The sequence below is a fragment of the Rhincodon typus genome, chromosome 31, assembly GCF_021869965.1.
Source record: "Rhincodon typus isolate 14 chromosome 31, sRhiTyp1.1, whole genome shotgun sequence".
Lineage (NCBI taxonomy): Eukaryota > Metazoa > Chordata > Chondrichthyes > Orectolobiformes > Rhincodontidae > Rhincodon > Rhincodon typus.
The window spans coordinates 26,839,207-26,862,750 of record NC_063362.1 but is presented as its reverse complement, the minus strand read 5'-3'; the positions used below and the strand labels follow the sequence as shown (position 1 = coordinate 26,862,750).

General features: G+C 44.9%; 2 protein-coding genes across 2 annotated transcripts in view; one reads left to right on the top strand and one right to left on the bottom strand.

Moving 5' to 3' along the window:
- p3h1 (prolyl 3-hydroxylase 1) overlaps positions 1-17,357 on the bottom strand; it is a 36,021-nt gene extending 18,664 nt beyond the window's left edge. Inside the window, exons 1-8 of the mRNA XM_020514911.2 lie at positions 16,762-17,357; positions 10,291-10,443; positions 9,903-10,092; positions 6,988-7,119; positions 6,225-6,364; positions 3,706-3,795; positions 1,412-1,464; positions 331-452 (exon numbers count right to left, since the gene is read on the bottom strand). Coding sequence (XP_020370500.2) covers positions 331-452; positions 1,412-1,464; positions 3,706-3,795; positions 6,225-6,364; positions 6,988-7,119; positions 9,903-10,092; positions 10,291-10,443; positions 16,762-17,208 — 1,327 coding nt within the window. The 5' untranslated portion in view covers positions 17,209-17,357. The remainder of the gene's footprint in view (positions 1-330; positions 453-1,411; positions 1,465-3,705; positions 3,796-6,224; positions 6,365-6,987; positions 7,120-9,902; positions 10,093-10,290; positions 10,444-16,761) is intronic.
- A 5,792-nt stretch (positions 17,358-23,149) lies between these two features.
- The window catches only part of c31h1orf50 (chromosome 31 C1orf50 homolog), a 22,901-nt gene continuing 22,506 nt past the window's right edge, over positions 23,150-23,544 (top strand). Inside the window, exon 1 of the mRNA XM_020514912.2 lies at positions 23,150-23,301. Within this exon, the coding sequence (XP_020370501.1) occupies positions 23,256-23,301 (46 nt within the window). The 5' untranslated portion in view covers positions 23,150-23,255. The remainder of the gene's footprint in view (positions 23,302-23,544) is intronic.

The window sequence follows — 23,544 nt, the reverse complement described above, 5'->3', positions numbered from 1 at the left end:
GGGTTTGTTTCCATGCTGTACATTCCTACGACTCTATAAGTCTCTGGAAATGGTTTTGATGTGAGAGAAAGTTGAATTAGCAGAGCTCCACAATGAAGCTAGGTTAGAGGCAATGGGCATTCCTGGCAAGAGGAATCTACTCTGTCTGGAGTTGGACAGATAAGGTCCAATTCTTACTGGTCATTGATTGTGCTTTCACTGTAAATTATAGGGACACAGCCACAATTTTGCCAATTATAGGTCAGCTGGCTGTTAGTGAAATGACACTAACTAGACACTAGAAGCAAAACCATCACCCAAGACTAAATCTGATCAACACGGTGCCCTTACCTTCTCTCACCATCTTCACAATCTCGGATGATTCCTTGGTTTTCTCATCGACCAGGTGTTCAATCTCTTTCATCAGGTTTCCAATTTCTTTGCTGATCCGAGCTGCAGTCTCTCGTTCCACCCTGTTTCCAAAGTTGGTTTTTTTTTTACAAACGAATTGTGAGAAAACACATTTTTAAAAGATCATCTCTCTTTCCTCTTCTGGAGACAGTGATTCATGTTGCAGTAACTTTGGCTTCGACATTCGAATGTTCAAGGTGAGAATTTCGAGATTGAGCTGTGGATATTGGGCCTAGGGCTTTTCTATCCTAACTTCCACACATTAACATTTTCCAGGAACAACCAAAGACCCCACTCTGTAGCCCAGGGACTGCAAAGTCTTACCATCTGTCAAGATGATATCAGCTAGCCTGGCTTAGGCTATGGCCTGAAAATAGGACCTTCCCTTCTGTGTGCTACCAAGAAACCAGGGCAAAAGACAAGGGCAGTTGCACTTTTGGAGTAACATCTACCTCTGAACCAGATCCCTCCCCAAATCAAGGTAAACTGCTCAGAATTACAATGCATTAGAGGCATATGCTTGTCATTTCAGACCCTTTCAGGAATCAACAGTTGGTTGGTCAAGCTCCCAGACAAATGAATTTTAGCCATTCAAAACCCTAGCTGCTCTTCATTCGACTTATTTTTGTGGCCAATGTAGAAGGAGTCTATCCAAGAACTTTTACTTTACTATTTTTGTCCATCTTTCTCCTTCTGAAAGGCTGGATCCTATTAAGGAGACTGAATGTCAGATAAGGAACTACCTCAGTTGCCTTTACCAAAGAAAATGAACTATCCCTGTGCCAAACACCAGCATTGCCCTGATCTCCCTAACACTCATTTCTAGCATCAGTTACCACGGAAGGGCCACTGTATAACAACTCAAGGGGAAAGCATCCTGGGTTCTGAACAGAGGAAAATGGGCAAAATGTCTGATTGATGAGGATCATTTAGCAGGATAGGACCAAACTGCAACTCAGGTTTCTGACCTGGACTTAATCAACATTTACAACTGGACTCGGGGTGAGACTTTAAATCTTACTTTTGCTTCTCTTTGAGTTTAACTGGCATCACGTCCTCAGGCGTCCACTTGTCCTAAAACGAACAAAAAGAAGTTCATTGGAAGTGAACCATTGGAAATGCTGGGGTCAGGTGACATGAAATCATCTCACTTTTACACATTGCTCTTGTCTATTAATTCTTTCATGGGCTATGAATGTTGCTGGCTAGGCCAACAGTAATTGCCCTGGAGATAGTGGGTGGTGAGCTGCTATAGTCCTTGGGGTGTAGGACATCCACAGTGCAGTTAGAGATGGAGCTTCAGGAATTTGAATTGATGTCTGTGAAGAAACGGGTGATATATTTTCAAATCTGGAAGGTGTTTGAGGTCCTGAGGGTCTGGCTGACGGTAGCTTACCCATATATTTGGTCCTCTTGTCCTTGTATATGTAAGTCACGTGTTTGGGAGGTGCAGAGCATCTCATTTCACCACTATTGGCTTCAAAACTCCAGCTTTATATTATGGGCCAAAATCATTATTTCGTTTCCACCACGCCTCCCCTCCCCCAATATTAAGATACTCCTCCATTATCAGCCTCCCACTGCTTTTCGCCCATAGGAACATGGAACAGGAGAAGGTCATTTAACCTCTTCACACTGTGTCACCAGTTGAGGAGACCATGCCTGATCTCAGACCTAACTCCATGTTCCCACCTTTGCCTCATATCAATTTATCCAACTGTTAATCAAAGCCTACCAATCTCTGTGTTCAAATTAATAAGTGATCCAGTGCTATGATCACCCTATGGTTAACATTCCTGAAAATTGACCAATCACAGTGGCTGCTTAGAAAGAAGCACTGGTAGATTGTCTGTAATAGTAACCTAATTGCAATTTCACTCGAAAGGCAATTCCAAAGTTTGATAATGAATTCCAGAGGAGCAGGGTACAATTCACTTGGATGAAACCTTCCCCCTCTCTACCTGACTTGTCATGGCCTAAACTTGCCAATCCACTTCCTCTGGAAATTCATTCCACACATGAACCACTCTCTGTGTAAAAGCATTGCCCCTCATGAACTTCTTAAAACATTCTCCTTTCACCTACAGAAGCAATGGAGCTTTGCAAGATAAGACTCAGAAAAATTTATTTGCTGCGCTGCCAAATCCTTTAAGTCCCTCTGATGCCAGTCATCAGATCCTGGAGATTTGTTAGACTTTAAGTCTACTGGTTTTCACAGTCCATTTTTCCTGCTGATTGTAATTGTTTTAAATTCCACTTTCCCATTCATCTTTCAATTGTGGAAGTAATTTTGCAAGATTTTCCATCATGAAAACAGACACAAAATACAGCTCCACCATTTCTGGTTTTCCATTACCAATTTCCTAGACACACACCACCCCTTTAGGTTGCATTACTAAGGACACTGGACACTTACTGTCATACTTGTCTCTTTCTACCACACTCTTTAACAATATCCAATTCATTACTCGGCTATACCTCATTGCCACATCTCCTCTCACATGATGCCTTCTTGCCACTGTTTAATTTAAGCCCCTTCTACTGATTTTGTTATGCCACTCACATGAAACGCTGGTCTGAGCACAATTCAGGCAAAAGCCATTCTAATGTTACAGCTCCCACTTACCCCAGTTTTGGTGGCAATGCACCATGAATTTCTTCCAAATCAGCCTTAGAGCCATGCATTAATCTCTCAAATCTTATTTACTCTCCTCCAATTTATTTATAGAAGTGCTATTGTCACCTAATGAATATAGAATTGACTGACAGACAAGTGTCCTCATTGTCTTAAAGTATCAGTGTATTTTGAGAACCAAATGCAGACATTCAAAACTGATGGGGAAGCATTTGCAGATTTGCAATTGCCCTAGAAACCAAACTAGACCCATGTTCTCTAGAGTTTTGAAGAATGAGAGGCGATCTCGTTGAAATGTTCAGGGTGAGACAGCGTGAATGTAGAAGATAGGATCATTCCCCTGGTAGATTTAAAATCAGAAACATGTTCTCAGAATAAGGAGTTGGCAACTGAAGACTGCAATGAGATGGAAGTTCTTCACTAGGAAGGTGATGAATCTTTGGAATGCTCTACCCCAGGGGACTGTGGAAGCTCAATCATTGAGCAGGTTCAGAATAGAAGTCTATAGCTTTCTGGAGATTCATTAAGGAATAGAGAGATAATTAGAGAAAGTGGCTTTGAGGCAAATGATCAGCTATGTTCAGATTCATGGCAGAGCAGGCTTTATGGGCCGAATGGCCTTATCCTGTTCTAATTGTTTTTCTCCCAGAAGATGCGAAAGCAGCAGGCTGGATACTCACTGGATCGATAAAGGTAACGCCAAAGATCTCATTGGCAAAATACAGCAGCTCCTTCTCCAGCAATGAGTTGTTGATGTACACCTGGATATTCTGTCAGGAATGATCAGAAATTGTCAGATCAGATTAAAACATAGTGGACCTGCAAGATCTGTGCAGGAACGTGATGACATTTCTAAGAGCAGCCGTCACAGAGAATGCAAAGATCCAAAACATTACTAAATAAAGCACCAAAAGAAATGTTGGAAGTCAGAAACAAAAACCAAATTTGCAGGAAAAACTTGGCAGCTCTGGCAGCATCTGTGGAAAGAAATCAGTGTTAACATTTCGGGTCGTGCGGAGGAATGGTTTGTAAGTTTGCAAATGACACCAAAATTGGTGAAGTAGTGGACAGTGAAGAGGGTTATGTCAGAGTCCAGCAGGACCTTGATCAGATGGACCAATGGGCCAAGGAGTGGCAGATAGAGTTTAGTTTAGATAAATCTGAGGTGTTACATTTTGGTGAGGCAAACCAGGGCAGGACTTATACACTTAATGGTTGGGTCCTGGGGAATGTTATTGAACAAAGAGACACAAGGGTGCAGGTTCATAGTTCCTTGAAAGTGAAATCGCAGGTAGTCAGGATTGTGAAGGAGGCTTTTGCCTTTATTGGTCAGTGCATTGAGTATAGGAATTGGGATCTCATGTTGCGGCTGCACAGGACATTGCTTAGGGATATAGCAGGAACTGAAGATGCTGGAGAATCTGCGATAACAAGGTGTAGAGCTGGATGAACACAGCAGGCCAAGCAGCATCAGAGGAGCAGGAAAGCTGATGTTTTGGGCCCAGACCCTTCTTCAGAAAATGAAGAAGGGTCACTCACTGGATCTATAAAGGTAAATCCAAAGATCTCATTGGCAAAATACAGCAATTCCTTTTCCAGCAATGAGTTGTTGATGTACGCCTGGATATTCTGTCAGGAATGATCAGAAATTGTCAGATCAGATAAAAACATAGTGGACCCGCGAGATCTGTGCCCTTCTGAAGAAGGGTCTAGGCCCGAAACGTCAGCTTTCCTGCTCCTCTGATGTTGCTTGGCCTGCTGTGTTCATCCATCTCTACACCTTGTTTTCTCAGGACATTGGTTAGGCCGCTTTAGGAATACTGCATTCAATTCTAGTCTCCCTGCTATAGGAGGGGAGGTGATGGCCTTTTGGTATTATCACTGGACTATTAATCCAGAGACCCAGATAATATTCCCAGGATATGGGTTTGAATCCCGCCATGGCAGATGGTGGAATTTGAATTCGAATTCCATAAATATCTGGAATTAAGAATCTAATTATGACCATGAATCCATTGCTGATTGGCAGGAAAAACCCCACCTTATTCACTCATGCCCTTTAGGGAAGGAAACCGCCATCCTTACCTGGCCTACATATGACACCAGACCCACAGCAATGTGGTTGACTCTTAACTGCCCTCTGGGCAATAAATGCAGCCAAGCTAGCGATGCTCTCATCCCGTGAACGAATAGAGGAAAGATGTTAAACTTCAAAGGGTGTGGAAAATATTTAAAAGGATGTTGCCAGGGATTAAATTAGGATATCTGGTTGCCATAAACGAATTGGACTGAAGGGTCTGTTTTAGTGCTGTACAATTCTGTGACTGTATGGCCCAAAACATTAACTCTGATTTCTCTCCACAATTGCTTCCAGACCTGCTGAGTTGTTTTCCAGCAATTTCTGCTTTTGTGCACCAGAGCTTTCCAACACTGATCCCTAGGTGGCGTGAATTTTTGAGTGGGGTGGGTGCTGGTTGGTGGAGAGGGAAGATGTTGTCGCTGGAAAAGCCCATCATTTGCACTGGGCTAGCACGTGGAGGTGACACCTTCTGGTCCTAGCTAGCATTTCTGCTGTGCTGTTTGCCTAAGCCCATACATCCCGCAGTGAACCACACCCCACCAACACACACACACACATACTCTCCGAAGGTCAGCCACAACTCAGAGGGTATCCAGGAATTCCATTTATAAACGCTGTCTATTTTGCGGGTCCGGATGCCCTGCTTAGAAAGAACCATGCTGGGCTGGGGAGTGGGAACACACATGACACCATAAACTTCTTTGTCACAGCTTACTTGGGCTACCAGCCCTAACTCATAGACTGGGCGCTGTGCGCACGTACAATCACTGGCAGTGAGAGGGTCGCCCATCTCCACAGGGTACCTGCCTAGAACCTCCCACCTAAAATACATCAGAAGACAGGGGATAAAGGATTGGGACACAGGGTGAAATTATAATTAATAAGGGCATGCTAAAATATACCAGCATCGACTAGTCGGGCCAAATGGTCTGGCCAAGATGTCACAATTTGTTTGGAATTCTCTTGAAGGCCCCTAATTAGGAGTGAGAGAAATGAAAAGCTCTCAATCCTGTGGTTGTAAACGGTGCTATATAAATGCTACTGGCTTTTGTTTGTTAGTTGAAAAGTATATTTAATCTAAGCAAGATAGCAAAGCCTCGATATCTAGAACAGATCTACCTCTCTGTGGCCGAGAGATGCGGCCTGTTCTTCTCCCAGTACTGCCTGGTAATACTGTAGGTTCTGGTTCATTACTTCGTCATTGGGATAGAAAAGCAAATAGGTTTTGGCACATTCAATAGCCTTGGAGTAGTCTTCAGCTGGAATCGGAACAGAGATAAAGTTGCTCAGAGCTCAGCTTCCAGAATGAGAATGAATGTTTTAAACGGAAAAGGAAGATAGTTAAACTCAACAAACTTTTCCTTTTATGTAAACAGTAAGACAGAAAATGTTTGCCACCTTCTAATCCAGCTTTCCAAACACAGTTACGTCAGCCCTTATTCAATGTTTGTTCATGAATGTTAAGCTGGTGAATGCAAATATTATCTAAATCTGTCACAGCTACATTACAGAAAGAGGCTATTCGGTCCATCATACCAGTACTCGTGAAATAGCTATCCAATTAGTCCCACTCTACTGTCTTTTTGCCTGTAGACCTACACATTTTTTAATCAAAAATATCTAATTATCGACAAAGCACATTTAATAAAATTTCAATGCAGTTTTATTTTAATCATGGTGTCTGGTTTTCCGGCATTTTCATTGATGACAGATGTGTTTAATTTAGCCACAACATCAGGATTGGCAACACTTCAACCATTTGAAAGTGAAAGCTTTCTAGAGCCCAACTTGCCTACAAAAGGTAACTCCTTCTCCCTCCCCTGGACCTAGCGAGGTGACACTGCCTCTTTAAGCTGTATTACAAAGGACCCTAGATACTCACTGTTGTAATATGCAAATTGAAGGTAGTCAAAATGGGAAGGCAGGAAGTCATCGATGGGTGTTTCTCTGTCAGGCCGACTCGCCAGCTCTGTCACACAGTTTTGTTTGCAGTTGAGCACCTGAATGTAGTGATCTGAAAGTGAAAGTGGATAGCACTTGCGAGTAAGATGTACACATTACTCTATAAAGCACCAATTGATACCTGTACCTATCTGAAACAGTAGATTGCTCCAGAGATATTCACACACTTTTCACTTTGGGAAGATTTGGTACAATTCTGTACATGAAACTGTGGCCACATCCCATGTCAACACTGAAATCCCAAGCAGGAATGGTGAGTGAAAACATTGGATGCTTCAAAGATAGTTATCATTCACAACACCTACCCATGCCCTATCAGGAAAAGAGGATACCACCTCGGAGGGCATATCTCACTCGCATCCTTCAAAGCCATTGTTTTGGGCTTTCCACTGAGCCACACAGACCCAAGAAAATCCTGATTCAGTCTGTACCCTGCACTAAGCTCGAAGATCTTTTGTTTGAGAAGCTATTACTTATCATGGCTCAGCGGTTAGCACAGCTGCCTCACAGCGCCAGGGCCTTGGGTTCAATTCCACACTTGGGCCGCTATCTGTGGGGAGTTTGCACATTCTCCCTGACTTTCCTCTGGGTGTTCTGGTTTCCTTCCTCAGTCCAAAGGAATGCAGGTAAGGTGGATTGGCCATGCTAAATTGCCCATAGTGTCCAGGGATATGCAAGCTAGCTGGGTTAGCCATGGGAAATGTAAGGGTTACCAGGGATAGGATGGACAAGTGGGTGGGTCTGGGTGGCATGCTCTTTGGAGAGGGTGGTGTGCACTTGATGGGCCAAATGGCCTGCTTCCACACGGGAGAAATTTTTATGATTATATCAGTGACCTGGATTCCAAAAATAGAAGTTGGATTCCATTGTGTGGAACTCCACCATTGTGTACAAATATAAAGATTGAAGTAATGACACAACTGTGCACAGCAAGCTCCCACAGCCAGCAATGTGATAACGGTGAGATTTTTGTTATAAGTGACATTGGTTGAGGTATACATATTGGCTAGGACACCCAGGAAAACAATAGCACTCCTCTTGAAATACAGCCAGGTGATCTTTTAAATTCTCCTCCAAGGTGGACAAAGACCTCAGTTTTGCCACTCAGTTGAAAGATGTCACCTCCAACAAAGCAGCACTTGCTGCTTTGCCACCATCTGATCCAGCTTTCCAAACACAGTTACCTCAGCTCTTATTCAATGTTTGTTCATGAACGTTAAGCTGGTGAATGCAAACATTATCCAAATCTGTCACAGCTGCATTACAGAAGAGGCTATTCGTTCCATCATGACAGTACGAGTGAAATAGCTATCCAGTTAGTCCCACTCTACTGTCTTTTTGCCTGTAGAACCAGAACCCACTGTCTCACAGGAATGAGTGTTACCAAATGAACTGACAAGGTTCCTGGACCATAGAGGGAATGAAATGAAAGTGGCAACACAGTGTGGAGCTGGAGGAACACTGCAGGCCAGGCAGCATCAGAGGAGCAGGAAAGTTAATGTTTTGGGTTGGGACCCTTCCTCAGAAATGGGGCCGGGGGAAGGGAACTGGGAAATAAATATCGGGAGGACATGTGGGGCCGGGGGAAGGTAGGTGGGATGGTGATAGGTGGATGCAGGTAGGAGGTAGTGGGGACTGGTTGGTGGGAAGTGGAGGGCGGATAGGTGAGAGAGAAGATGGACAGGTTGTGTCAGGCCATGGAGGCGGGGATGAGAGGGAAGTTTGGACGTGGGATGAGGCTGGGGGTGGGAAGAACTTAAAACTGGTGAATTCTATGTTCAGGCCATTAGGCTGTAGGCTCCTGAGGCGGAATATGGGGTGTTGCTCCTCTGGCGAAATTGGCGGAGGATGATGCGCTGGATGCGAAGGTTGGTGGCATGATATGTGACATATCACCGCACCAACTTCCGCATCCAACATATCATTCTCCACTACTTCTGCCACCTACAATACGACCCCACACCCAAAGAGATATTTCCCTCCCCACCCCTATCTACCTTTAGTAGGGACTGCGCTCTCCGCAACTCCCTCGTCTGCTCCACACTCCCCACTAACCCCCCCACCCCAGCACCTTTCCCTGTAACTGCAGGAAGTGCTACACCTGCTCCTACACCTGTCCCCTCACCTCCTTTTCACATTAGACAGGGCGTCATCTGCACATCCGTCAATGTGGTCTATTGCATCCGCTGTTCCCAATGTGGCCTCCTCTACATCGGTGAGACCAAGCGGGGACTCAGGGACCGATTTGTGGAGCACCTGCGCTCTGTATGTGATAATCAACAACACCTTCCAGTCACCAACCATTTTAACTCCCCTTCCAGCTCCCTGGGTGACATGTGCATCCTGGGCCTCTTCCAGTGCCACAATGATACCGCACACAAATTGGAGGAGCAACACCTCACATTCCGCCTTGGGAGCCTGCAGCCCAATGGCCTTAACATTGAATTCACCAGTTTCAAATCTCCCCACCCCCGACCACAGCCCAAATCTAACCCTCCCTCTCATCCCCGCTTCCTTGACCTGCCACAACCTGGCCATCTTCTCTCCCACCTATTCGTCCTCCACTTCCCACCAACCAGTCCCCACTACCCCCTACCTGCATCCACCTGTCACCATCCCACCTACCTTCCCCCAGCCCTACCCCTCCTCCCGATATTTATTTCCCAGCTCCCTCTCCCCGGCCACATTTCTGAGGAAGGGTCCCAACCCGAAACGTCAGCTTTCCTGCTCCTCTGATGCTGCCTGGCCTGCTGTGTTCATCCAGCTCCACACTGTGTTATCTCTGACTCCAGCATCAGCAGTTCTTACTGTCTCCGAGTGAAATAAAAGTGTTACCTGTTATAGCCTGAAACAGGTCCGCATTGTATTCCATGTAACTGTAACCATCAAAGTTGTATGGGCCCTCACAGAGAGCACGACACTCCATGTCTGCCTTGAAATATTCCACCAGAGCACTTTCTAAAAACTCAATTGCTGGTTCAAACTGCTCGTCTGTGTAATGTCGAACTCCTGTGCGGAAAACATCCTGAGAAATGAGGCAATAGAACTGGGATCAATAGAATATCAATAGAAGCTAAAGCACGCACAAGATACGCATGCCTTTGGGTTTCTGTATATGAGTCTGATTTCTAGTTGTACAGTACATTGCGGGCATAGAGTTCAGAGCACTAGTGCTGATACAAAAAATGCCAGTTGTAACGTTGGGTCAGTAGCAAGTTATTACCATGTGGGGTTTGGCTTCCAAGTCCTTGAAGTCAGAATCCTTCACGCCAGCCATCATCTTGTAATATTCCAGATTCTGCCTCATCTCCAGGTGCTCTGGGTTCACCACATAGAAGGTGTAAGCAGCAGCGACAGCCTTGTCTAACATTTTAATCTGTAACACAAACCTCATTTTACACAGCATCATAAGGGTATCGTAGAAAAGAGTATGCAGCAAGTCATTTAGGGTAAGGTTTTTCAGTAGAAGATGATCTGATAAATAGTTCTCAATGTTTGCTTCACAGCCAGGAATGTCCTGCTGTGATCCCCAGCCTAGTATAGTGAGCTCAGAAAGCAGTACTCTAATGGGCCACTGAGCTAGTAATCCAGGCCAATGTTCTGGGGACTTGGGTTAAAATCCCATTATAACTGATGGTGAGATTTGAATTCAATTTAAAAATGTTAGCGATCAATGTTATAAAAACCCATCTGGTTCACTAATATCCTTTAGGGACAGAAATCTGCCATGCTTACCTGGTCTGGCCTACATGTGACTCCAGACCTGCAGCAATGTAAGCTGATTCAATTGCCCTCTGGGGATTTAGGGATGACAATAAATGCTGAGAAAGATTTAAAAAGGAGATGACCGGCAACCTTTTTATACAGAGAGAGAGTGGTTCATGCGTGGAATGAACTGCTAGAGAAAGTGGTGGATATATGTACAGTTACAACATTTAAAAGACATTTGGATAAGTACACGAATAGGAAAGGTTTGGAGTGACATGGGACAAGTTCAGGCAGGTAGGAGTAGTTTAGTTGACGTGGAGTGGTTTGACTGAAGGCTCTGTTTCTGTGCTATATGACACTATGACTCTATGATAAAGAGTAAATTACTTCTTAACAGAAGCAATGGAAGAAGTTCTCCGATTGGATTCCACATTCCAGGTTTGGGAAAGTAAATGGGCCATGGAGGTTTTCCCATGCCAGGCAACCTCAGGATTGAGCTCTGCGCAGATGATCCCTGTGGTAACTCATTGCTGAGGTACACAAATGATTGCTGGCTATTTGGGATCGCCAGAGGCAAGGAGCATTTTCTGGTAAGCAGCCAGTGATAGCAGGAGGAGAAAAGAGAAAAACCATTGGGATTTTAGACAACAAGGTGCAGAGCTGGATGAACACAGCAGGCCAAGCAGCATCATAGGAGCAGAAAGGCTGACGTTTCGGGCCTAGACCCTTCATCAGAAATGGGGGAGGGGAAGGGGGTTCTGAAATAAATAGGGAGAGAGGGGGAGGCGGATAGACATGCAAGTTAGTCTCATGCTTCGAGCAATGTCTTTAAGGAGCTTTAGATTCCCAGGATACAGAGAAAACAGAATTTGCCATTCTGTAGCACCTTTAGTATCAAACATGTGGGGGACAGAGGGAAAAACAGCACACATCATAGAAAGATTATAGTTGAGAAGAAGTTTAGCCCATCGAGCACAAACTCCCATGTCGATGAGTCGATGCCTGAGGGATTGGTTGAAGATGTGGGTTTCAAGGAACCTTCTAAATGTAAATTGGGCAGTAAAGAAGCAGAGAGAATTTAAGGGTCGGGACTTTGGGATTGAGATTATGATGGGCTAATTCTTACTTACTATCAGTGAATATTTGGCAATTTAAACTTCATTCCGAAAAGCGACCAAAGGTTTGTACTCAACATGTTTATGCTTGATTTGAATCATTTGCAGAACGGTGAGAGATTATAATGTGGTGTAGAGCAGCCTGGAATCTTATCTTGACTCCTGACAAGATTTATATTGTATTTAGGCCAAGGCCCCTGTTGATCCATGGCCTGACCTGCAGTGAACTTTGTTGTGTTATGTCCCACACCTCGTATGCAGTATCCTTTTCAGAGACATGTTTATGATATCAGTGCGCAGTTTTGGTCTCCTTAATTGAGAAAGGATGTGCTGGCACTACAAGGGGTGAAGAGGAGGTTCACTAGGTTGATTCTGGAATTGAGAGGGTTGGCTGATGAGATGGAGTAGACTAGGACTGTACTCATTGGAAGTTAGAAAAATAAGGGGGGATCTTATATCGAAACATTTAAATTATGAAGGTAATAGATAAGATAGAAGCAGGGAAGCTGTTCCCACTGGTGGGTGAAACCAGAACTAGAGGGCATAGCCTCAAAATAAGGGGGAGCAGATTTGAGGAGGAGCTTCTTCACCCAAAAAGTTATAAATCTGTGGAATTCCCTGCCCAGTGAAGTAGCTGAGGCTACCTCGTTGAATGTTTTTAAGGCAAAGATAGATAGATTTTTGAATAGTACAGGAATTGAAGTTCATGGTGAATGGGCAGATAAGTAAAGCTGAGCCCACGAAAAGATCAGCCATGATCTTACTGAATGGCAGAGCAGGCCTGAGGAGCCAGATGGCCTACTCCTGCTCCTATTTCTCATGCTCTTATATTCTTGTATCATCACCATATTGTAGCATGTCTCAGACTCTATCTTAGCTGGGGCCACTTGAAGCATGATATGCTGATGCAACTGTGCTCTATAACTGGCAGCAAAGACTGCAGCTCAGGGCAGAAGGTGAACAGTAGGTTTTGATCCAACTATTTCATGAAAAGGGCATGCAACTGTGTGGAATTGGCTTCTCAGCAAGATGCCGACCATTCAGGCATCTTGGCAATGTTTTAAGTTAGCATCCATAGAGTATATTCCTTGTAACTGAAATGACACCACTGCAGGAGAGCAGTAAACACACCAGGTTATGCACCAAATATAATGTTTCCAACCTGTTAAGTCCCCTTGACCTCTCCAAACTAGCATCAAATCCCATGCTTCCAGAGTTACTATATAGCTCTGATTGAAACTACAGATCATTACAATGAAGTATAGGAGATTAGAGAAGGATATATTTTGTCAGCAGATTAGGGAACAATTCATTACTTGGCTTTCATGACTACTTTAACAATCTAAGTCCCATATGAGTGTCCCTTTCTCTGTAACCTCCTCCAGCTCTACAAACCTCTCTATGTTCCTCTAATTCCGGCCTCTTGCACATTTGTGATTTTCTTTGCTCCAACATTGATGAACGTGTCTTCAGCTACATAGATCCCATGCTCAGGAATCCAATCCTTAATTATGGTTGCCTCTCTAACTCTCTGTCTTCCCTTAAGACACTCCTTAAAATGTCCCTCCTTAACCTTGCTTTGGTTCCAAGTAGCCTGAATTATTGGAATTTTCCTGTGCAATCAATACCACACAGTTGCATACCCTTTGCATGAAATTGTTAGATCAAAAACTACCATTCACCCAATGTCCTGAGCTGGAGACTTTGCTCCTAATGTTTCTTTATGTGACTCAGTGGCATAGTTTGTCTATTTCATGTTCTGTTAGCACATGGAACGATTTTGGGACAGTACAGGAATGCGCAGCGTCGTTGCTGTTTCATTTCTTACCAATGCTTCCGTCTGGTCACTTCTAATTGGGTATTTCCACAATGAAATGTTTAAGTTATGGTGGCAGAATAAGAGAAGCTCTGGACAGGTTCCTGCTGCTGGGGGCAATGCCCAGTCTGGCTGAGTGTCTGTGCCATGCTGCATAACAGTTGGTGCAGGCAGGCTGAAGTCCAGGAGGCTCTCGTTCTGACACCCGCCCTGGCACCTGAAGAATCTGTGGGAGATAACAGACGCCTTTTCTCTGGGTTGAGTGTCTTAACATTTCCCTAGACTCGCAAGGTTGCAGTAAAGTATTTGTCCCAGAAGGGACTGCTGACAAGGGCAGAAACAAAACCTGGCTGACCTTTCCCATCCCTAGCTCAACCATTCCTTCACCTTGATGGCTACTGGTTAGTTCAAACTTCTGTGCTGGGCCCTGTTTTCATCCAGTGTATATTGCAAATGGCCACCATCACAAATCTCTTCTGACCCACTCAGGTACAGAGCTGGCTGTTCTTCACTCTCTTCCTTGTCTTTTCAGCCCCCTTAGAGTTTGGGTTAATTCTCCCTCAGGTTGCTGCTCTAACTCACATCCTTGACTGAAGATCCTAAACCACTCCATTCCTCACCCACAGGGGAACATCACAGCTGGAGCCCGATTTTGTCCCAGTGCCCACACAGAAAAGACTTTCCAGCTGGCATCAGGAATCTGAGGTCACTGAGATCAACAGGGAAACCAGGGATTGAACCATGTACCTTGGAACATTGCAATCAGTAACTCAGCCGTCAAGGGTAGTTTTACTTATTAAATGGGCTTCAAATGTTAGGGGACATCTATATACATGTCCTTTCTGTATGTTAAGCTAAAATGTTTCAACATTGAGAAACCAAAGAAATGCCCAGCGATGTATTGTAACAAATTTGCAGCTTTGGAATCGTAGGAGAAAAAATTAAATAAGTGTAACGGCTATGGTTGCAAGTGACCAAGAACAAAAAGTGCTGGAAATCACAGCAGGTCAGGCAGCATCCGCGGAGAGAGAGCAAGCTAATGTTGCAAGCTCTGATGAAGAGTCATGTAGACTCAAAGCATTAGCTGGTTCTGTCTCTGTGGAAGCTGCCCCTGCTGTGATTTCCAGCACCCTTTGTTTTCAGTGCAGATCTGTAGTAATTTGCTCCTACAATTGAAGGTGATATCAGCTGGGGCGAAGGTGCTCTCTTACCTCCTCATCAGAGGGTTCTGAGATCAAGTCTCTCGTTCAGATCCCAACGTGTAACTTTGAAGCTGTGTAGGGAAGTGCTCCAACTGCCGTGGTTAATAATCATTCCTCAGTCAACATCATTTTTAAAATAACTGGAAGGAGCACAGGAATAGAATTGTTCTTAACCTCTCTAGCCTGTTCAGTCATTCAATTAGATTGTGGCTGGCCTGTGGCTCTGCTCCTATACCTTTGCCTCACAAGACCATAAGACATGGGAGCAGAAATTAGGCCATTCAGCCCATCGAGTCAGCTCCACCATTCAATCATGGCTGAGAAGTTTCTCAAACTCATAAGCCATAATACCCTCACTTTCACAAAAATCTGTACAGTCTCAGATATAAATTGAATGACTGACTTCACGTTAATAACCATTTGTGAAAGCAAATTTCAACCATCTACCACCTTTTGTGTTTCCTAATGTTATTCCCGAAAGGTTTGACATTGCTGGTTTTTTTCCAATGGCCCTAAATTCAGATTCCCTAAGATTGTAAAAATACTTTATCTCAATCTGCACTTCAGAACTTTTATCCAAACAGCCCTTTAACTCTTCAAAATTCCAGGGAATACAACAGTAGTTTGTGGGAGTTTTCTACATTAGGGCACGATTTTCTAAAGCTGGGAGAAGAACAGCTGGAGTTGATGAAGAATCTGAGGACCGTGTAAAAGAAAGTGAGGGAAAACAATGCGTTAGACAGGATAAGGAGGCCGATAAAATTTCAGCTAGTTAAAGAAATGTGTAACAACTGGCCTGCCAACAGGAGATAGAAGCTGTTTGTTTTCAGACACAGAGTCAAGGGTTCTGTAGGATTTTACGATGTCCTTGCGAACTACGGAAGGGAAGCTGCAGGCAGTAAGAGAGAGTTACAACTGAGAGACGGCTTCTACGTGGCACTCAGGCTAATAATGGGCTTGGCTGGGGGAGGGAGGGAGCCAGGGTGGGAGAGAGGCCCCCAGCTGCAGTTCTCCACTAAGGCACAATTAAAACAGACTAGACATATCAAGAGCACACAGTGAGGCCGGGGCTAGCCACACAATGCACCCCCTTTCAACACTAAACCAAGCAAGTTGTAAAAGAATAAGATGTTAGTGTCCACAAGAGCCAAAGCTCAGTGGTAGCTCAGACATTTGAATCGAATCTGACACAAACCTATGAGGTACAACAGGGCTGAAAACTCTTTGTATATTCTGTAAAGTGGAAATAAGAAAACAGAGCAGGGGAACACTCTCTTGCTTGACATTCAGCACTGAATGACCATCAGTGAACCTGGACAAAATTAATAACATACTTTAGCCCATAAGTCATTTCTTAAATCTGCTGGGCAGGGTAGCTGAAAGCATTTGGGATTTCACTACTGTGACACCTTCCAGCTCAACTCGAAGGCGCTTTTAAAAGCTGGAGGAGTTGGTAGCATTGATAATAGAGATGTAACCTGCATTTCTCTGTACTAATGCAACCAGTTCTCTTTTAAAACCTTCATACTGTTAAAAGAGACCTTGCCGCATTAGTACAGAGGAATGTGGAAATGTAACCTGCATTCCACCCAACACCAGGAGCTCTCACTATTGAGGACAAGAATATATAATTTCCTGCTAAAATTGCAGGAAGGATCAAAGGTTGAGTTGTTCGGCAGAAACCTTTAAGATACAGCTGTGGGATTTCAGAAACAAACAGGTGGAATTGTTACATTAGGCTAAAGGTCAAGATGACCAGTTATTGAAAAATGGCTGCATAAAACAGCACCGATCCCAGAAAGTGAGACATCGATGCATTTGAAAGCATCTTGGACAATGCTGGTTAACATTACCTTGAAATATGCCATTTGCAGATAATTGTAAGGGGTCCTCTTCTGGAATTCAAGCAGCATCTCCTCAGAGATCTGATGCATGGAGTAAGGCCCCAGCTTGTCTTCCTCACACTGTTTCAGGCAGTCGGCCTTCTTTAGCACAGTGTTGAAGAAATTAGTGTCGAAGAAGAAGTCCTGCCCACTGCTTGAGATGGAAAACCTTGTCTTGTTGTTGCAGTGGGTCCAGCAATGGACCTTAATCTGCCGCAGGTTTACTTGGTTCTGCAGGGCCCGCTCCATGTTGATGATGACCCCTTGCCAGTCGTTGCGGTAATATGCCTCCACTGCAGCGCTGAACAGACGGTCGTATGGTTCCAGTGGGGCCTGGCCTTGCTCCTGCTTTTGGGCCCAGCTCCCAGTGGCTAGGATAAGGGTGAGGGAGATGGGCCAAGAGAGCCAGGGGGCCATGTCTGTGGGGAGAGAGAGAGAGAGAGCAGGAGAAGTGGGGGTGGAGAGACAGAAAGAGGGAGAGAGGGAGAGTCACAGGCACTGCAGCCTTGTGAGGAACAGAGTTTCAGATGAAATTTGAACTGGAGAGAGAGCTTCCTCCCTGAAGGTGGAGCCTAGACCTGTCTCCTCCCAGTAGCCAGTCACAACTGCTCACAAACTCTTTCAACACAGAATGCTCATGTCATACGTTTAGTGTTAAGCTTGAGGGGCGGGTTTGGGATGGAATCTCTTGAAATGTGGAAAAACAAGGAATCACTTCAGAGAACTTGAACAAAACCCAAGGTTCTGAGTTCAGAGCTAGGGGGCTGGAGGATGAAAGGAGTTCAGCGTATCAATACACTTTTGCAAATCTCATTAAGAGCTACCTCTCTGGTTGTCTCCCATATCCCTTGTCCCTGAATGCTCGTTTGCTGTCAGATTCCCTCAGCCTCGGGATATTTCACAATCGTAAATGCGCTTTTAAAGTTTTAAGTTGATTTAAAGGAATCAAGCCTGTTTTATTCAAGACTTAAGTTCCTGTATATTAGATGCCAGAAGATTCCTTTGCTCTCCTTCACAGCGAGCTGCTCAGTTTTCTTTTTAGCTGACCTGGCAATAGTGGGAATTCAAAGTGTGTGCAAAAAAAAATTTACAAATAAAGCAGGGATTCATATCTCCTAATCTCATTGTTGCAAGAAGGGTGGAAGGAACTGGGCTCTTCTGTCCACTTCAAATAACCTTAAATACTCCCCATGTAACATTTTGACCCTAAAGGTTTGAGGAGAGCCTCCACTGAAACATACATATGGCGTTTCATTCCTTGTTTTCATATCTATCCTGTCGGGGAAGCCTGAATTTGAAAACAGTTGACTCTAATGTGTGTGTGTCTGCTCACTGCTAATGGGAGGGGGGGAGGGGAAACTGAAATTTAGGAGATTGGAAATATAACCCTTTCATTACCAGCCTGAACTGCCAAGTTGACACAAGGTGATATACTTGCCATTGGCAACTCCCTTACGCAGCCTCCAGGAACTAAAGATTGTCCTCCTAAACATGGCAAAATCCACAGGACTGTGCTGGAATGGAAGATAATCATAGAATCCTTACAGTATGGAAATAGACCATTCAGCCCATCCAGTCCACACTGTTCCTCTGAAGACCATCCCACCCAGACTGACCCCCACTACCCTATTCTGTAACCTTGCATTTCCCATGGATAATCCACCTAGCCTGCACATCCCTAGACACTACAGACAAGGTAATGGCTCATTGGTCGAGGGGTATGATTCTTGCTTTGGGGATTATATAGCGTGGATATGTGAGAGGTCCCAGGTTCAAATCACGGACGAGCCCTAATTGCTTGTCTAGGACGGCATGGTGGCTCAGTGGTTAGCACTACTGTCTCACAGCACCAGGGACCCAGGTTCAATTCCACCCTCGGGCAACAGTTTGTGTGGAGTTTGGACATTCTGCCTGTGTCTGTGTGGGTTTCCTCCGGGTGCTCCGGTTTCCTCCCACAGTCCAAAGATGTACAGGTTAGGTGGATTGGCCATGCTAAATTGCCTGTAGTGTTCAGGGATGTGTAGATTAGGTGGGTTATAGGGGGATGAGTTGGTGTGGACTTGTTGGGCTGAAGGGCCTGTTTCCACACTGTACAGATTCTATGATCTATGATCTAATTTAACATGGCCAATTCACCCAACCTGCACACCTTTGGACTGTCAGAGGAAACCAGAGCACCTGGAGGAAATCCATGCAGATATGGGGGGAATGTGCAAACTCCACACAGGACAGTCGCCCAAGGGTGGAATCAAACCCGGGTCCCTGGTGCTATGAGGCAACAGTGCTAACCACTGAGCCACCGTGACACCCTTATAGAGGTTTATAAAATTATGGGGGGCTTGCATAAGCTGAATAGTCAAGGTCTTTTCCCCAGGGTAGGGGAGTCCAAAACGAGAGAGAATAGGTTTAAAGTGAGAGGGGAAAGATTTAAAAGGGACCTAGGGGGAAAGTTTTCACAAAGAGGGTGGTGCATGTATGGAATGAGCTGCCAAAGGAAGTGGTGGAGACTGGTACAATTTCAACATTTAAAAGGCATCTGGATGGGTACACGAATAGGAAGGGTTTAGAGGGATATGGGCCAAATGCTGGCAAATCAGACTGGATTAATTTAGGATATCTGGTCAGCATGGACCAGTTTCTCCCTGTGTTACTTTACTTAGCCCACCGTCTGAGCAGCTGTGATCTCAAGCATTTGTTGTTTTCAGTACAGATTCCAGCATCTGCTGTAATTTGTCCCTACGTTATTATCGAATCTCTTCTCAGCCTTCTCTCCAACAAAAACAGACCTAACTTCTTCAATCTCTCCCCATCACTGAAGTTTCTCTTCCCTGGAACCATTCTAACAAATCACTTCTGCAGTGTCTCCAGTGCATTCACATCTCTCCGAAAATGTGATGCCCACAACTGTACTCAATATTCCAGCTGAGGTCTAACAAGGGTCTAGTACAATTTCAACGTCACCTCCTTGCTCTTGTATGCTATGCCCCTATTAATAAATCTGATTACATTGCATATCTTATTAACAGTTCTCTCCACCTGTCCTGCAAACTTCAATGGTCTGTGCACATATATACCCAGGCCCCACTCTTCCTCCACCCCCTTTTGAATTGAACCCACTGTTTTATATTGTCTTTCAATGTTCTTCCAGTCAAAGTGTATCACCTCACACTTCACCTCACACAACCCTCTTGCCTTGTGTGTTCTTAGACTGTGAATGGGTGTTATTCCCTGGGGAGGATCTCAGGGGGTCTGTTCCTGCTTGAAACACTTAGGTGTGTTCTATCCAGCAGAAGTCACAGAGAGCTATCTGGAATGGGAACCCTGAACCTTTTCCCCTAACCCTCTAGCTTAAAGGGCACTGAGAGCGAGCACAGTGCAAATGGAGATCAAACTCATGACCTTCCCATCCTGTGGGTTGCAATATCACAGCCTACAGTGTTTCCACGGAGAAATGTGCAGTACCACACTGACAAACAAACACTCATCAATCTTATGATTAAACATTCCCAAATTATGGCTCGAGACTTTATGATGCTCATCTCTGAATTAGTTGTGGTTTCAAATCCCACTCTAAAGTCTAGAGGTCAAAATCTTGGGGAACTGTTGGTGTAGAGATATTGTTGCTGATATGCACGTAACACTCAAGGAACCCAGGTTCAAATCCACCCTTCATTATACAACGTAGAATTCGAAGTCTAGTGATGACCCATTAAGGAAGGTGAATTTTATCCTTACCATGCTTAACTTGAAACTGCCGTCTGAAACAGCCTAACAAACTGCTCCATTTTATCAAACTGCTTAAAAGCCTCAGAAGAGAAAATGAAACTGAGCAGACCACCTGACATTGACCTAGGCATCGGAAACAACAACAATAAACACTGCTCTCTCGACCCTGCAAAATCCTCCTTACTAACACCTGAGAACTAGTTCCAAAATGGAGAGAGCTGTCTCACAGACTAGTCAATCAAAAGCCTGGCATAGTCACACTCATGGAATCACACCTCAAAGGTAATATTCCATATCATTGCCATTCCCGGCTATGTATTTTCCCAGCAACTGACTGACACAGCAGAGGTAGCGGCACAGCAGGTATACAGTGAGGAGAGAGTTGCCCTGGGAGTCCTCAATGCTGCCTCTGGACCCCATAAAGTCTCATCACATCAGGTCAAACTTGGGCAAGGAGACTTCCTGTTGATTACCATGTACAGTTACAAGGAAGCACTAAATTGAAAAGAGTGTAAAATGATCCCTGGGTGAGAGTTGAGAGTGACTGCCCTCAACATGATGACAGCATTTGACAGAAGATTGCATCAAGGAGCATGAGTAAAACTACAGCCAATCAAATTAAGGGGAGAACTCTTCACTAGTCAGATTCATACCTGGCACAGAGGAAGATGGTTGTGATTGTTGGAGTTCAGTCATCTCAGCTCCAGGACATCTCTGCAGGAGTTCCTCAGGGTAGTGTCCTAGGCCCAACCATCTTCAGCTGCTTCATCAATGACCTTCCCTCCATCATAAGGTCAAATGTGATCATTTTCACTGATGACTACATGAGGTTCACCACCAGTTGCAACTCCTCAGATTGTGAAGCAGTCCATGTTCAAATGCAGAAAGACCTGGACAATGTCCAGGTTTGTGCTGAAAAACATAAGGAACATTGCCTTCACACAAATGCCAGGCAATGGCCATCTCTAACAAGAGACAGTCTAACCATCACATATTGACATTCAGTGGCATTACCAACACTGAATCCCCCCCCATCCCACTCCCGTCCACATCCTGGGGGTTAGCTTTAGCCAGAATATGAACTGGATTAGCCACATGAACACTGTGGCTTCAAAAACAGGCCAAAAGCTAGGATTCCTGCAAAGAGTAACTTACATCCTTACTCCCCAGAGTCTGTTTCTCATTGACAAGGCACAAGGCGTTGTGATGGAATGCTGTCCAGTTGCCAGGATGAGTGCAGCACTAACAACACTGAAGATGCTTGACACCAACTTCATGCAGCCCATTTGATTGGTACCACATCTACAAGCATTCAATCCCTCTACTGCTGAGGCTCAGTAGCAGCAGAGTGTACTACCTACAAGATGCACTGCAGAAATACACCAAGGCTCCTCAGCCGGTAACTGCCAACCTACAAGCATTACCATCGCGAAGGGCAAGCACAGCCGATACATGGGAACACCTGCAAGTTCCTCTCTCAGCCATTCACCATTCCAACTTGGAAATATATTGCTGTTTGTTCAATGTCACTGGGACAGAATCCTGGAGCTCGCTCCATAACCAAAAAGACTCCGATGGTTTAAGAAGGCAGGTCACTACCACCTTCTCCCAGGGCAACTAGGGATGGGCAATAAATGCTGGCCAGCCAGCGATGCCAACATCTAATTAATGGTAAAGAAAATCTAGGCCGGCATTTCAATGCAGTACAGCGAGAGGGCTGCACCGCTACAGCTTCTGTTTTTTGGGTGGGACGTTTCTCCATGGTCCTGTCTGCCCTCCCAGCGGTTGGCAAAGATTGCATGGCACTTGTCTGAAGAAGGGCAAGGGAGTTCTCCCTGTTGTCTTGGCAATATTCACCCAGCTACCGACTTCACTAAAATATATCATCGAGTCGTAATGTTATAGCTGTCTGTGGAATTATGCAGTGCACAAATTAGCTGCTGTGTTTCCTGACATGATTACAGCGATTGGCCAGACTAAACTGCCCCGTAGCATCCAGGGATGTGCAGGCTAGCCATGGGAAAAACCTGGTTACGGGGATCAGATTGGGGATGGGTCTGAATGGGATGCTCTTCGGAGGGGCGGTGTGAACTCGATGGGCTGAATGGCCTCTATCTACACTGTAGGGATTCCACAATTCCAAGATTCCACAATTCCGGACCTACTTCATGGGCTGTAAAGTGCTTAGTTGGCGTGCGCTGAGATTGCGCTGGGTGCTACATAAATCTAAGTGTTGGTAGAATTATCACGTTAATTACAAAGCGATATGGATGTTTTTGTACACCGTGCAGTGCGCTCTAGGTCTGCACGTGTCAACTCTGATTGATTTTCTTGTGTTCTGGGAAGGGGGCTCATCTATTTGTTCTGTTGCATTCTGGGCTCTGCTATCTTTAGAACACGTGTGTCTGTGACATAAAAGACAACGTTACACAACTGATCAGAGCCAGGAGGCTGCCTGTCTCTGCCCTGATCACAGCCGACAGAGTTATATGAGCTTCGGGGTCTTCGGGAAAGGGACATGTATTTTAGAAATGGGTTTCGGTGAGGGGCCACTCAACCACAAGGTGTTCATCCACATGGTCCCTGCGGACAGACTGCTGGGAGCTGCTGATTTGTTTCAGGAGCTGTGAGGGCAGCTCTGTCGGAGGAAGGACCCTGGAGTGAAGTAGCAGTTTGTAGTCAGAGAGGCGCAGGAGGCAACGATAGAGAGTCAGTACCAACAGGAACATAGGGGCAGCATGAATCAGGTAAAAGCTGACGACCACGTTGGAAACAGCTCAACTGGTAAGAGAGAATCACTACTGTTGGTACGATAAATATCGAGTTTAAGGATCTATCTGAAGTGGTGTAAATCTGAAGCTGGCTGAGACTGCAACAGAGCAGCGCAGCAGAATTGTTAGAATGGGCAGCAACCAGACTATAGACTTCAAATCTGCTTAAAGTTGTGGAGGGTCCGGGGTAGACAAAACCTACACAACACCAATACTCCCCGTGTTCACACGCACACAGACAGCACCAATACTCCCC